The 13,362-nt window shown below is 45.2% G+C and overlaps 1 protein-coding gene across 2 annotated transcripts in view; it reads left to right on the forward strand.

Annotated features, from left to right (window-relative positions):
• Positions 1-8,983, forward strand: part of LOC126526402 (decapping and exoribonuclease protein-like) — a 30,035-nt gene extending 21,052 nt beyond the window's left edge. Inside the window, exons 4-6 of one of the 2 annotated variants that reach the window (XM_050174318.3) lie at positions 5,747-5,882; positions 7,842-7,927; positions 8,482-8,983. In XM_050174318.3, coding sequence (XP_050030275.3) covers positions 5,747-5,882; positions 7,842-7,927; positions 8,482-8,602 — 343 coding nt within the window. In that variant the 3' untranslated portion in view covers positions 8,603-8,983. The remainder of the gene's footprint in view (positions 1-5,746; positions 5,883-7,841; positions 7,928-8,481) is intronic. The other variant, XM_055067656.2, reaches the window with a different exon arrangement.
• The last annotated feature ends 4,379 nt before the right edge of the window (positions 8,984-13,362 follow it).

Consider the following 13,362-nt stretch of genomic DNA (forward strand, 5'->3'; position numbering starts at 1 on the left):
ACAAGCTTTTTAGAAATATAGCAGTGGCCCGAAGTTACTTTGACTTGCTGGATTTGGCAGTATCTCGAATTAGTCAAAGAAATAAAGGTTTTTATGATGTCGGGGTCTCATAGAGGATCCTTGTAATCGCTCTTTCGTTGCGAGCTGTCGCAAGTAGCAGTGACCCAAGGAAGCACAAACGAAGATGGACTGGTTGTTAAATAGTTACTGGTTCTTAAATAGTGGGCAGGCACTTGATCAAAGTGGTGGATATTTCCGCGTGTAATGAATACCGTCCGCCCAGCGCATTTTGAAGCGCCCGGCTCACCCTTTAAAGTAGAAGACTCAGGCATGACGACAATGATATGAATATCCTAGAATCATTAAAATGAAATGATGATGACGGAACTACCATGATGACATGACAACGAAAGAATGAGTAGGGGTATAACGATGGGATTGCGGTCCAGTAGGAGCTATCCGGCAAGACAGCAAGCAGCCATCCGACAGTGGGGGCAGCGGGAAAGTCGAAGGAAGGTGCGAGGAAAGCGTCATTTTCATAAGACTTCACACCTCTATGCTATACTGAAGACTAATATATCATATGCAACACAGCTCTATAAACGAATTCTCACACTCCGTTGGAAGTACTAGAGGTCTGTTGGTAAGCTCACGACTTCGCTCGAAGTCGCAGTCGTGGCCGGCAGTTATGTGTGTGGGCTTAACACTGGCGGTGTTGCAGCAACATGGCAACCGTGACATCAGCCTTCACCGCGTCAGCAAAAGTCTCCTAGCTGACTTCGAATGTGGAAGGCGACATATTGGCGCGACACAACACGCGAGGTAGGCTGCTGCTACTCAGAAGAAAACGCGCGCTGGCACATACCTGGCCTGTCGCGTCACTGGTGCAATCGGGGCGTTTGTGTGCGTCGCACCTCGATGGTGCTTGAGGCGAGACCGACGGAAAACACTTTGTGTCTGTCATTGTCATTGATAAGCATTGAGTAACCTTAACTGTACATTCGCGGTTCCGCCTGATCAGATCATTCTGTGTACACCGAGGTGTTCTATGCACACGTGTAATCAGCAGCAACATTTGTGTGGGTGCACACAACACTTACACCAGCAGTTGGAGCCAGAAAGGCGCCTTCTCCCGCCTGCACGAACGAGGGGGCGGAGCATCCCGGTGCGTCGGCGGCTACGTTGTTCTTGAAGCCACAGGACCTGCGCGTCGAGCGCGTGTTTGAAGACTTGTTAACCGTAATCTCGCCGCCTACACATACGTCGTCGATACCTTGTCAGCATGGTGGCAATGACGGGGACAGTAAATATTGATAATGATGATAATAATGATAATGATAATAATGATAATGATAATGATAATAATAATAATAATAATCAGCAGCAGCATGCACTGCAGGACGAAGGCCTCTTCCTGCGATATACAATTACCCCTGTCCTGCGCCAACCGATCCAAACTAGCGCCTGTGAATTAATTTAATCACCCCACCCAGTCTTCTGAGGTACTTCACAGCGCTTCCCTTCTCTTCGCACCCATTTATAACCCTAATGACCCACCGGTTATCAAACCTACGCATTACATGTCCTGCCCAGCTCCACTTCTTTCTCTTAATTTCCATTAGAATATCGGCTATCCCTGTTTGCTCTCTGATCCACACCGCTTTCTCTTCTTGTATCTTAATGTTACGCCTAACACTCTTCGTTCCATCGCTCTTTACGGTGTCCTTACCCTGTTTTCGAACTTCTTTGTCAGTCTCCAAGTTTCTGCCGCATAGGTTAGCACATGTAGGATTGATTGATTGTACACCCTTCTTTTCAATGAGAATGATAAACTTCCAGTCAGGATCTGACAATGCATGCCGAATGCGCTACAACCCATTTTTATTCTTCTGTAAATTTCCTCTTCATGATCAAGGTCCCCTGTGAGTAATTCACCTAGGTAAACGTACTCCTTCACAGGCTCTAAAGGGTGACTGGCGATCCTGAACTCTCGTTCCCTTGCCCGGTTATTGATCATTATATTTCTCTTCTGCCTATTAGTTTTCAACCGCACTCTGATACTCTCTCTGTTAAGGTCCTCAATCATTTGTTGTGACTCGTGCCCATTGTTGTTTCACAGGACAGTGTCATCTGCAAATCATCGGTGGCTGATATATTCGCCGTTGACCCTTACTCCTATGCCTTCCCAGTTTAACAGCTTGAATATTTCTTCCAAGCATGCGGTGAATAGCATTGGAGAGATTGTGCTTCTTTGTCTAACCCTAATCTTTATAGGTATCTTCCTACTTTTCTGGTGAAGAATTAGGGCAGCTGTGGAATTTTTGTAGATACTTTCCAAGATGTTTACGTCAGCGCCTTTACTCCTTCATTGCTTAATGCCTGTGACTGCTGGTATCCCTACTGAATGAAATGCCTTTCGTAATATATGAATGCCATGTAGAGAGCCTGATTGTACTCCGCGAATTTCTCGATTGTCTGATTGATGAAATGGATGTGATCTATTGTTGAGTACCCCTTCCTGAAACCAGCCTCTTCCCTTGGTCCAGTGTTGACCTTATTCTATTGGAGGGTATCTTGGCGAACATTTTATATAATACTGGAAGTAAGCTAATGGGCCTGTGATTCTTCAATTCTTTAACATTACCCTTTTTGTGTATTAGTATATTGTTGGCATTCTTCCAGTGTTCTGGGACCCTTGCAGTCGATCGAAACTTCGTATAAAGAGCCGCCACTTTTACAAGCATTGTCTCCTCCATCTTTGAATAATTCTACTGTTATTCCGTCTTTTCGGTCGCTCTTCCTCGTTTCATTTCTTAATTGCAAGGTCCTTCTGACCTCATCACTAGTTATAGGAAGAGCTTCATGTAGCGTGTTCATTACTGTTTAAAATTCAGTTATCCTGACTGCTCTGGGTGCTGTACAGGCCAGTATAGAAGTCTTCCGCTGCTTTTACTATAGCTTCGAGATTGCTGATGATATTACCCTGCTTATCTTTCAGGGCATACATCTTGGCTTGTCGTATGCCAAGTTTCCTTCTCACTTATTTCATGCTGCTGATTTACTTTACTGATTCTCTACTGATTTACTGATTACTCAGTCTTTCTCGCGTTATAATTTCGAATGTCCTTTATTTTCGCCTTGTTGATCAGTTTAGAGGTCCTGAAATTCCATCTGATCTCTTGAATTGGACAATATCCTTCTTTGTCGTTTCCTTACTAAGTCCTTTGCTACTTGGGAGAGCTTGCCTACTCGTTGCCTTGGTCCCTTACCTCGCACTTCAATTGCTGCTTCTTCAGCCATACTATTTACGGTTTCATTCGTTGCCTCTATCTCATCTTCAACTCTCTCTTCTGAGACTGCATATATTTTTGCAAGTATAAACCTGAATCTGTCCGCTTTTACCCTTAATGCGTCTAGGTTGGCTTGTTTTTCGCGACAAATTTTGCTCTTTCTCTCTTCAAATTGACGTGAATCCTAGCCCTCACTAACCTATGATCACTGCACTTTACCGTACCTTACACTTCTACATCCTCGACTATGCTGGGATGGACAGAAGTATGAAATCACTTTCATTTCTTGTCTCAGCATTAGGGCTTTTGCAGGTCCACTTTTTGTTTCAACGCTTCCTGAAGAAGGTTTTCAATACTCGCCGCTTATTCTTTCCGCGAATTCTACCAACATCTCTATGTTCCTAGAATCCACGCCGTAGTTGCCATTTGCTTTTCACCAGTCTGCTCTTTCCCCAGTTTTGCATTTAAGTCCCCCATGACTACAGTATACTGAGTTTGCACTTTTCGCATCGCTAATTCAACATCTTCATAAGACTGGTCGTTTTTATTTCATATTCGTGACTGTAGGTTAGAGAGCAGGCTGCTGCTATCTTTTTTCTATACGTTCTATTCAGGTTTATTCCAAGTACTGCTCCCCCTTCTTAGCGCTATAGAATTCCTCGATGTTGACCGCTGTGTGTTTATGGCTTAAGAATCCTACTCCGAACTGCTTCTTCTCGGGTAGTCCTCTATAGCGGAGGACGTAGCCACTTGTCAGCACTGTATAGGCCCCACCAGCTCTTCTAACCTCACTAAGGCCAATTATATCCCAAACAATGCCTGATAGTTTCTCAAAGAGTCTTGCTAGGCTAGCTTCACTCGAGGGAGTTCGGGTGTTAAACGTTGCAAGAGTAAGTTTGCATTGCCGGTCTGTCCAGTTCCAACGATTCTTAGCACCCTCTGCTGCGTTAAAGGTCTGACCACCGCCTCGCTCAGGTGCTCCACAAGGACCGGGGACCGAGGACTATTGGTTAACCTAATGAGTCATTTGGGAGGGAGTGGCTGAATACGCACCAGGGAGGCCAATTCTTGTTCTGGTGAGGGAGTGTCTTTTCTTGAAGCTTAGTAGGCCTTCCTAATTAGTTTGTACCTAAATTGGTATAGATTAGTATAGCGCGTGCATTTCGTAACGATTTCTACCCATCAAGAGAATAAGTGAGCTCGTACCTTTGTTCAAAATTATGTGCCACCTCCGTGTCGTGTGCTAAGCATTTTCACTGGTCAACCCCCTTCAGAGTGGCTCACAATTTCTTTTTAGTCTCTCGGTAAACATTTGGTGGTCATGTGTCAATTGTTGAGAATTCTATGGCAGATTATTAGAAGGGATACTCCGGATAACAGAAACCTTTTCTAATAAGGAATGCGTTTTACTTTTGTAATTCGCTCTGGTGTGAGAATAACTTCAGTTTTGCCAAATTGCCCGAAACAACAGAACTCTAACGAATTAAATAAACATTGAATAGGCTGAGACGGGACTTGTTCGTTTGCTATGCGATCGCTTATTGCTACATAAACATTAGTAACGATTAAGAGCATGTTTTGCGGAGTTTCACGGTTGTCATTCACTGCTTCTCAAGAGTACCGTGGCTATGCGATTTTACCTAAAATTGTGGACAGCTTAGTTTCATGTGAGAGTTTTGCTTCGGCACTTGCTTACAGTAACGTTACGGCGCTTGCGGAACACCGGTGTATTTCTTTGCATGCGTGATGGATATAAACGTTGCCATATTACCCGACTTTTCACCAAGCTCGATAGAGTACGTCTAAATGTTGACCTCCTTTTCTTGTGCTTGTTTTCGTTAGCTAGCCTTTTAAGCGTTACTTGACTATTCATAACGTATAGATTTATTCTATTGCAAGTTTTTTACGTATCAAATTTCTATTTAAGTCTGGTTTCGTTAAATATAACCATCACCAAAGCATTGTGCTGGCCATGGCCACTTGCAGAAATAAGCAAGTGAATGCAAGCAAGAAGAAGCAAACAAATGAATAAATGATTGAGGTGGTTTCGCACATCAGTTCCAACAAAACGATTCACCTGCCATCCTTTCATAGTTTCCCAAAAACGTTTATACGTACACAAGTTCAGTCGTGGGCTGTTCGCTATTCCTGCACACAATAAATGAAAGGAATAAAGGTACTAAATATGACATCTGTTCTGATTTATTGCACAATCACTCAGAGACAAGTGATAGATGCGCTATAAGAAAAATGTAAAATTTTGCCAAATATAGCTGCCGACGACGGCTACGGCTATTAACTGCTTTTCCTGGCTTTCTTGTTGATGGTGGCAAGTCTGACACCAGTGTGTTTTGTCTTCAGTGGTGATAAGGCGCCATAGGTCAGTGATATTTTCGTCAAGGTTATCGCACTATATGGCGCTATAGCTTATTGATTTCTTGTTGTTGACGTTGTAGGCACAAGTTAATGCGGTGGTGGGCCAACTGCCGCCTGGCTGGCGTCCCGAGGACATTGTGTGGCATTCGCGATGTCAACGGGATTGTGCTCTACATCAGGGAGTTCGATGTCATGAAGATGCCGGAGATGGCTAAGGTAAGTTTTTTAACACTTTAGCCGCAATTCTGTATGCTGCATGCGTGTGTCAGTAAAGACATTAGAATGCCGTATGCAAAATACCTCTCATAAGGTCTCTAATAAGCTTCGTGGTGACACCCACGGAATAACTGTCGTCAGAATCGTTTTTGAAACGGTATGTCAGCTATATTGTAAAAAAGGTGATCGTATGGAGACTGCAGTATCCCTTTGTCCAAGGCTTCCACCACAGGGCCATGGCTCCTGGCAGGTATAATGCCACCCGGGTGCTGTCGGAAGGAAGACAATGTTAATAAATGAAAAAGTCACACCAAAAGTTAACGCATTTTACGCTCATTTAAAGATTGGGGTTAACCGATGCTTTAGTTCGTCTGCTAACGGTTACGATCGTTAGAGGAACGCAACGCTAGTGGACGAGATAATTACATAAAATTATGTAGCGGATGTCTTAGCTTTTGAAATGAAATGTCAATGACGCAAGAGCAATCTATTGTGTAACTAATGTGTGTAATGAGGTTAATGTAATGTAATGTGTGTAATGAGGTTAAGCAAATTTGTGTAACGACGCAGAAGTTTAGGTGCAGGCGTGGCCTCTACTTAAAGGGGTACTGATTTGTTATTTTTTACTATTGGGCTTTATAAGGTGCTAGACCTCTTAGCCTTCGGAAAAATAGCCACGAGCCAGAAACACCCTAAACGATTTAATATGGTAGCCTACGTACAGCCAGTTCCTGTTTTGTTTCGCAGAATTATTCTATGTTGTGACGTCAGGACACAGTATGCTGTCACTATCGAGCAGGACATAGCTACGTTTGACACTCGCCGCGGCGTGCTTGGTCGTCTCGTATGCTGCCATGTGTTGAGAGGGGTGATATAGCAGCATAGCAGACAACCAAGAAAGAATGCAATCTTGTTCGGAGTCAGAGAATTCGACTGCGGTCTGCTGCGTTAGCACACGCAGCGTGCAAGTTGCTGCGCTAACAATCTAGGTTAGATCAGAGGAAGCGAACGTAATGAAGCTGTCGTCCGCGTATACGATAAATGGCGCAATCAGGTACAGCAATGTGACGACGCCCACTTCTGTTCGGAAACTTGTTTATTTCAGGCATCGCTACCCAAGCATAGTCTCCTAGAAGGCACCGTTGTTCAGCTTGCACAGTTGCACAGCTAGTCCTGTTGTCTCCGTAGACTTTGCGGTCAGCGCGCAGTTGGTGGTTCTGACACAACCACAAGTGCAAAACTACAAACATAGCCCCTCCTTTTCCACTTTTTTGTTCTACCTTTCCTGTGGTTTACGTCCGTCATTGTGAAACGCTGTGGAAGGCGTTCACTGAGAATTAACCCTTAAGAGATAAAATAACTGCATTTGATGTCCCATTGTGAAGGCAACTATTTGAGGTACGACGCCCCACGTACCTCATATAGTTGTCTTCGCAATGATATCTCATTATAGCAAGCCAAAAAAAGCAGCATTTCCTGGTTCATAACGTTTGCAGGTGCAAAAGCACAAGGAGTAGCACGCGTATGACAGCTCAACGTACTTACCATAATATATAATTTCTTGTTACAATTCGTATGTTAACTGAAATATATTCCTAGCGCAATCTATAATCTAAGGGCACGAATCTTAATCAACATTGGCGATTCTCGTAAAGCCAGGGAACAAAATTGTTCTCAATTGAAGTCAACTACGCAAAGAAATCATTTAAGGATAAATCTCCCGACCTAACTACAAAGATTGATGTGCGCTCCATACAAAAATATAACTTGAAGAAATCGATATTTAATTTTGAAGCTCATCCTACATCAATCTTCCAGAGTAGGTGTAAAAAGTACTCGGTTTCGTATTCAATCTATTTAATGGCACGCAATTTTGAAGTAATTCTGTTTATTTTCTCCAAATATTCTGGTTACTGAAATGCTTGTCGTGCTATATCTTCTTGCTCCTTTTGGTTACAGGGACAGTGGTCAGATGACGTATGCATGAATTTTTGCAACCGCCTGCTTTCCTTTATCAAAGAGAATGTTGAAGGGGATGATGGCAGGTCAGTGAAAATTGCTATTGATTTTACCAGTTTGCATTGTTCTCATTTCCAGAACACTGATAGCGTTAATGTATTGTAATCATTTGCACGAAATTTTCAGTCGCAGCTAAGTATTAATTACCCTGCCTAAATGGGTAAGAATCCTTAGTGCCACCAGGCAGGACTTTTAAAGTGAAAATGCTGACCTGCATTCGTCCATTCCACGCATGATATACAAAGAAATAAGAACCGGCATTTCGCCCTCTATTGAAGACATTCTCGATAGCGATTATTCCAAAACTTTCACTACTTCTGACAGTGTAGCTGAAGATTCGAGAACAGATTTATTGCTTCAAAAAGGGGTCTACGCCTTGCCTATACAACCAGGAACGATTTGATTTTGGTTCTCCTCTGCACTGGTGCATATGACCGAATGCATATCATAATCACCCTAGGCGTGCACACGCACCTACATATGTTACAGCAGAGAAAAATTTCTCCTTAGGGGAGCATGCACATACATGTGACGCGTTCACTGCTAACCGGGTCACTATACTGTGTTTTCCGACCCGCAGGACAGCCTACCTTTTCGAGTATACGCCGTCTTCACGGGAAGTCGCCTGCAAGCGCCTGCCAGATCCCGAGAACATTTACGGCATCCCAGATTGGTTCATAGAGGCGTTTGAAGACTGTTGATGCGTCCCCGTTCACTGCGCGCCTTATCGCAGATCATGGGAGGATTTCACGACCACTGTTCTACTGACGGCTTCATTCTAGGGCAAGGTGTTCCATATTTCTTGGTCACCCCGCAAAACTTCTGCCATTCCTCCAGATGTAGTTCTGCTGCACACTGCTTTATGGAGGGTGCAAAGCATGTGGTTTATATTCTTTGTCAAGAATTGTCACTATATTTATTAATGTTTCACAAAGTTGGTGATTTTAAACTTTAACGTTTAATGAGAGTGCTCTGTAAGCCACGAAATATTTTGAATTAGAATACAATGTAAATAAATGTGTACAGACATCGGAATACTCGTTGTGGATACAGGCATACAAATAAAATGCACCTTTTCTGCAGCTGCGTTATTGTAATTTTCCTAGGTCATACGGTTGTATCAGTTACTTCGTGGAAGCCCCTTAATAGGCGGTGCGTTATGCTCATGTCGGGTCTTATCAGCGCCCTTGCAGAGATCAAGGTGTTTGTAGGAGTGGAATTGCCTTGCCTTAGGTGAAGATAAAATTCCACACAGATATACATAGTAATGAAGCAGTAGAAGGAGCATAAATGAGAAATTACTTCATGTCACGCGACGTAGGCGTAGTAGCTAATAGCTAATTTTGCGGGGCTCGGTCACTTCCACCGTTGACCTTCTCAGCTGCAACGTGTTGTCAATCGTAAATAAAGTAGGTTGTCGGGCTAGTTATTATAGATTGATATTTTATTTACGCAGAACCTAAGAAAATTGACATGTGATTGTTTTACGCCCTAATTGCGTAATTTTTGCATGAGTTCAACAATGGTGTCATTACTAAATCCAACGCCTTTTCGTAATTTTTTTAAGGATTAAGCAGGGTCCATATAATTTGCACTTTCTAGCTCTCTGGATGAATACATTGTCGTCATTCGTTGTTCTGTTGGCATTTCTACACCCACATTGACATATACATTCAATGAATTCAAGTAGTGCTTAGACTTCATAAAAATAACTTAGCAAATATTTTGTTAACTACCAAAAACATTCAGCACTGCAGCTCTTGGAATGGATAACGTCTTTTTTATGCGGTAATACTGTCCTCCCAAGAAATGATTGGTACATTCGAAGCTGCGCGGCGAGCGCCTCGAAGCAGTCACTGTGAAACTTGCAGCACTCAGGTTACCTCTCATTACTGCGTAGGAATTGCTCAAAGCCATTGGATTACTTTATGCTCGTCATAACCGTTCAGGCAGAAAACAAAAGTGAGAAAGAAAGGATAGCTTAAAGCGCTGGCAGCGCTCTCCACTAGGTTCGTGGAATGGGATGTAATGCTAAGTGCCCATCTTGAAATTAATACAGAGCAAATATTTAGTGAAACGGGCGAATAAAGGTTAAGCCATTGGCGATGATGTGCACTTCATCTTACGCCGCGTGTAGTCTCTCGAAATGGTCGCAGTGCCCATGCATAGAGATGTTCACAGCTTTATCATTAACTTTTTTCACATAGGCATACGAGCTATGTGAAAGTCCAAAGGCAAAATACCGCGCTTGCACAGTGGAATTTGTGTACGCATCAACATCACAAGGATTGAGGTGATACGAGCAAACGCCGAGTGAACATTGTAAGGTTGCATAAGTCACGTTAAATGATGTGTTTACAATTATTGCAAGAGACAACGATGTACAAACAAGATGTATGTGGAGACAGGTTCCATCTACACACGTCAAAGCGTCTTCTGACTGGCGCCACTCTTGGTTGGGCCGTAACATGACCTCCGCCTGTAAAGGCGCCCTCTCGGCGCTAACTACAAGGGAGGGGAACTCGCGGCAGAGTAAGGCTTCAGCCGGGACACATGCACAACTTCAGTCCAGCGGAGTGATCTCGTACTCGACATCACCAAGCAAACGCAATGTCGTTGGCCCTGTGTAGCGTGGCAGCAGCTTTTAAGGCAAGCCGACGCAGCGACATGGTGTCCATAGGAGGACAACAGATTCAGGAGGAAATCGAACGTCCCAGTGTCGGCTGGCATACCGGATCTTGTGCGTGGCCTGAGACTCATTGAGCCCTGAGCAGCCAGTCTGGCGTGCCCTTTTAACCCGTGCGAAGACGTTTGAGCACATTCAGTGGGAGCGTTCGTCGAGGAAGGAAGCAGTGTGTCAGAGGGCAAGGAAGGGTGGCGGGCGAACAGAAGGTAAAAGGGGGAAAAGCCAGGGCTCTCGCGACGGGACGACTTTAGGCGAAGGTCATGAAGGGTAGCGTGCTGTCCCTACCACTGTGACGGTAAGAAACGTGCACAGACAGCATTTCTGTCAGCGTTCAATTGAGCTGCTCCGTCAGTCCGTTTGTCTGGGTGGTAGGTGGTGGAAAGCTTGTGCTCGGCAGAACAGGAGTGAAGCAAGTCTTCAGCTACTCTGAACAAGAAGGTGCGGCGGCGAACAGTGAGTAGCTGCCGGGGCACGTCGTGATGGAGGATGACGTGACATAAAAGGAAAGCTGCCACCCCAGTTGCACAGCCTGTGCGCAGAGCAAGCGTGATCGCGTACCAGGTCGCGTAACCAGTCGCCACGACGACCCACTGATTGCCAGATTTCGACATGGGAAAGGACCGAGAAGATAGACCAACGCGAAAGTATGGTTCTGAGGGCACATCGATGGGGTGAAGGGGTCCAGGGGGCGGCACACCAGGTTTTTTTGCGGCGCTGACAGAGCGCACAGGCTGAAACGTAGCGGTGAACAGAGTGATACAGGTGTAGGCTCTTTTCATTGCCACGATTACAATTACCTGCAAGTATTGCTGCGAACTTCTCATGACTGCTTCTCTTTATGGGGTTTAACTCCGAAAAGCGATTTTGACAATGAAAAGGCTCTGAGGCGGGCTCCAGATAATTTCGACCACCCAAGACTCTTTAACGTGCACTGACATCGCGCAACACAAGGGCGTTCTTGTATTTTGCCTGCTTTGAAGCGCGGCACCGGCTGCCGGGAACGAACTTGTGCCTCACGGCTCAGTAATGGGGGCGAGCTCCACCACTGGAAAAGCTGGAGCCACTGTCGGCATGACGTAGCATGAGGGATCACGTGGACACAGCGGCCGCGTCGGCTGCTTCGGAAGCACCGAAGCGAGCTGAAAACGAAAGTTCAAAGTCCCACATCCGCTGTGGTTCCGATTAAGTGGTGAGGATTTCCCGCCTTGGGTGCTTACTTGACATTTCAAAGCTCTATAATAAGTAGTGCCGCCTTCGGAGGCGTGCCACATGCTAGTCTACTGCTAGTTGCTGCAGTGCCGGACGTAAGCGATGGTGCTGCAGGACAGGAAGCTGTGTGAAGCTAGCCTTGCGAAACTTAGCACCGGCAGACAGCCATCGGCTACAACTCGAGTGTGCAGCAAGGACAGGCGTGAGGAAGATTTCTAATACGGCGTTGGGGCTGCTATGTTCGGTGAGTAGCAAAAAGCGCGCACTGAGACGCTCACCTGTGCGCACGGCCGGTCTAATGTCATGAAGTTTTGGCCTAAGAACTTGTAGATGCTAGATACTGGCAAGTTCACAGTAATACAAAGGGAACCGTAAAACCCACATATAAAGAGGCATGACATACACTCATGCTTGTGTAGCACCAAAGAATGAAATGTACAGGCTTAAATAAACAAATCGGCGGGTAATTGCTCGCTGAGAAGATCGACAAACATACAGTCCGAAGCAACTTGAGAAATGATATTTAAACGTCTAAGACCTTAGAATAACAAAGATTTAATCATCGTGACGGGACATCCCAAATGCAAGTCGTCCTGGTAGGTATCGAAGTCCGTAGTCATAACGAAATTACTTTTGAACATCTCTGATAGTTTCCACGCAACACTGGTTGCTTATGTGCTGTCAAATGCTCCCATGCTGCTGCCTAAAGCTCGGGGCACGATGAGAAAACGCGCTCGCTGAGAGATGGAAACGTGCGCGTACATGGATGCAGACACCCGTGCGATGGCTGCATTGTGTTATACTCTATTTAGTTATACAGACAGCTCACTATAAGAACATATTTCACATAGTTTGCTCACAGCGTTCGCCTCCCTTTCCAGCAAGAAGCCGGTTCGGGAGGCTCCATCGCGGCGACCGCGCGCAGTGGAGTTCACTGTACGTATTCGGTAAAGAGATAGCGTCTGTAAACGATTCTGTGCTTTCAGTTTGCTCAAAATTATTTCGACAGTAAAAAATTTCCCTCTCTTTGAGAGTATTTAGGCAGATGTCTAGGAGGGCTTCCGCATGGTGTTTGTATTGAACGCGGTAAGCCAAATCTCTGAGGAGCCCACCGCGTGATCTCTCATATTACGTAAGTGAGGGGCTTTCGACAGATGGCGACTCCGTAAGTCTTCGCCCCCAATAGCCGTGCGCACGGGGGCCGTGCGCTATAAGTTCAGTACTGCGTGGATTCGCCTCCAGCACCTATCACAGCCTGCATTCTATTCTGCAGGGCGCTGTGAAGGGACCAACAAATTTTGATGCTTGATCTAGACAGCTCCCACTTCTCTTTGACATGAGCCCATAGAGTGTCCGCTGAGAGGGCACGGAGGTGTCGGCGGGCCATAGCAAGCTTCATATTGCCCGGGACATATTCAATGATGGTGAGGTCCGGCTACTGTGGAGGCCATTCGACGAATGCTGAGTCACGACTCTCTAGAAACAAAGCAACTTTTTGGACTTGCGTATGGGTGTGTTATCATGCTGCAGGATGAAATTATATTCCGGAAATGGTCCGCCAACAAG

Source organism: Dermacentor andersoni, chromosome 6 (assembly GCF_023375885.2).
Source record: "Dermacentor andersoni chromosome 6, qqDerAnde1_hic_scaffold, whole genome shotgun sequence".
NCBI lineage: Eukaryota > Metazoa > Arthropoda > Arachnida > Ixodida > Ixodidae > Dermacentor > Dermacentor andersoni.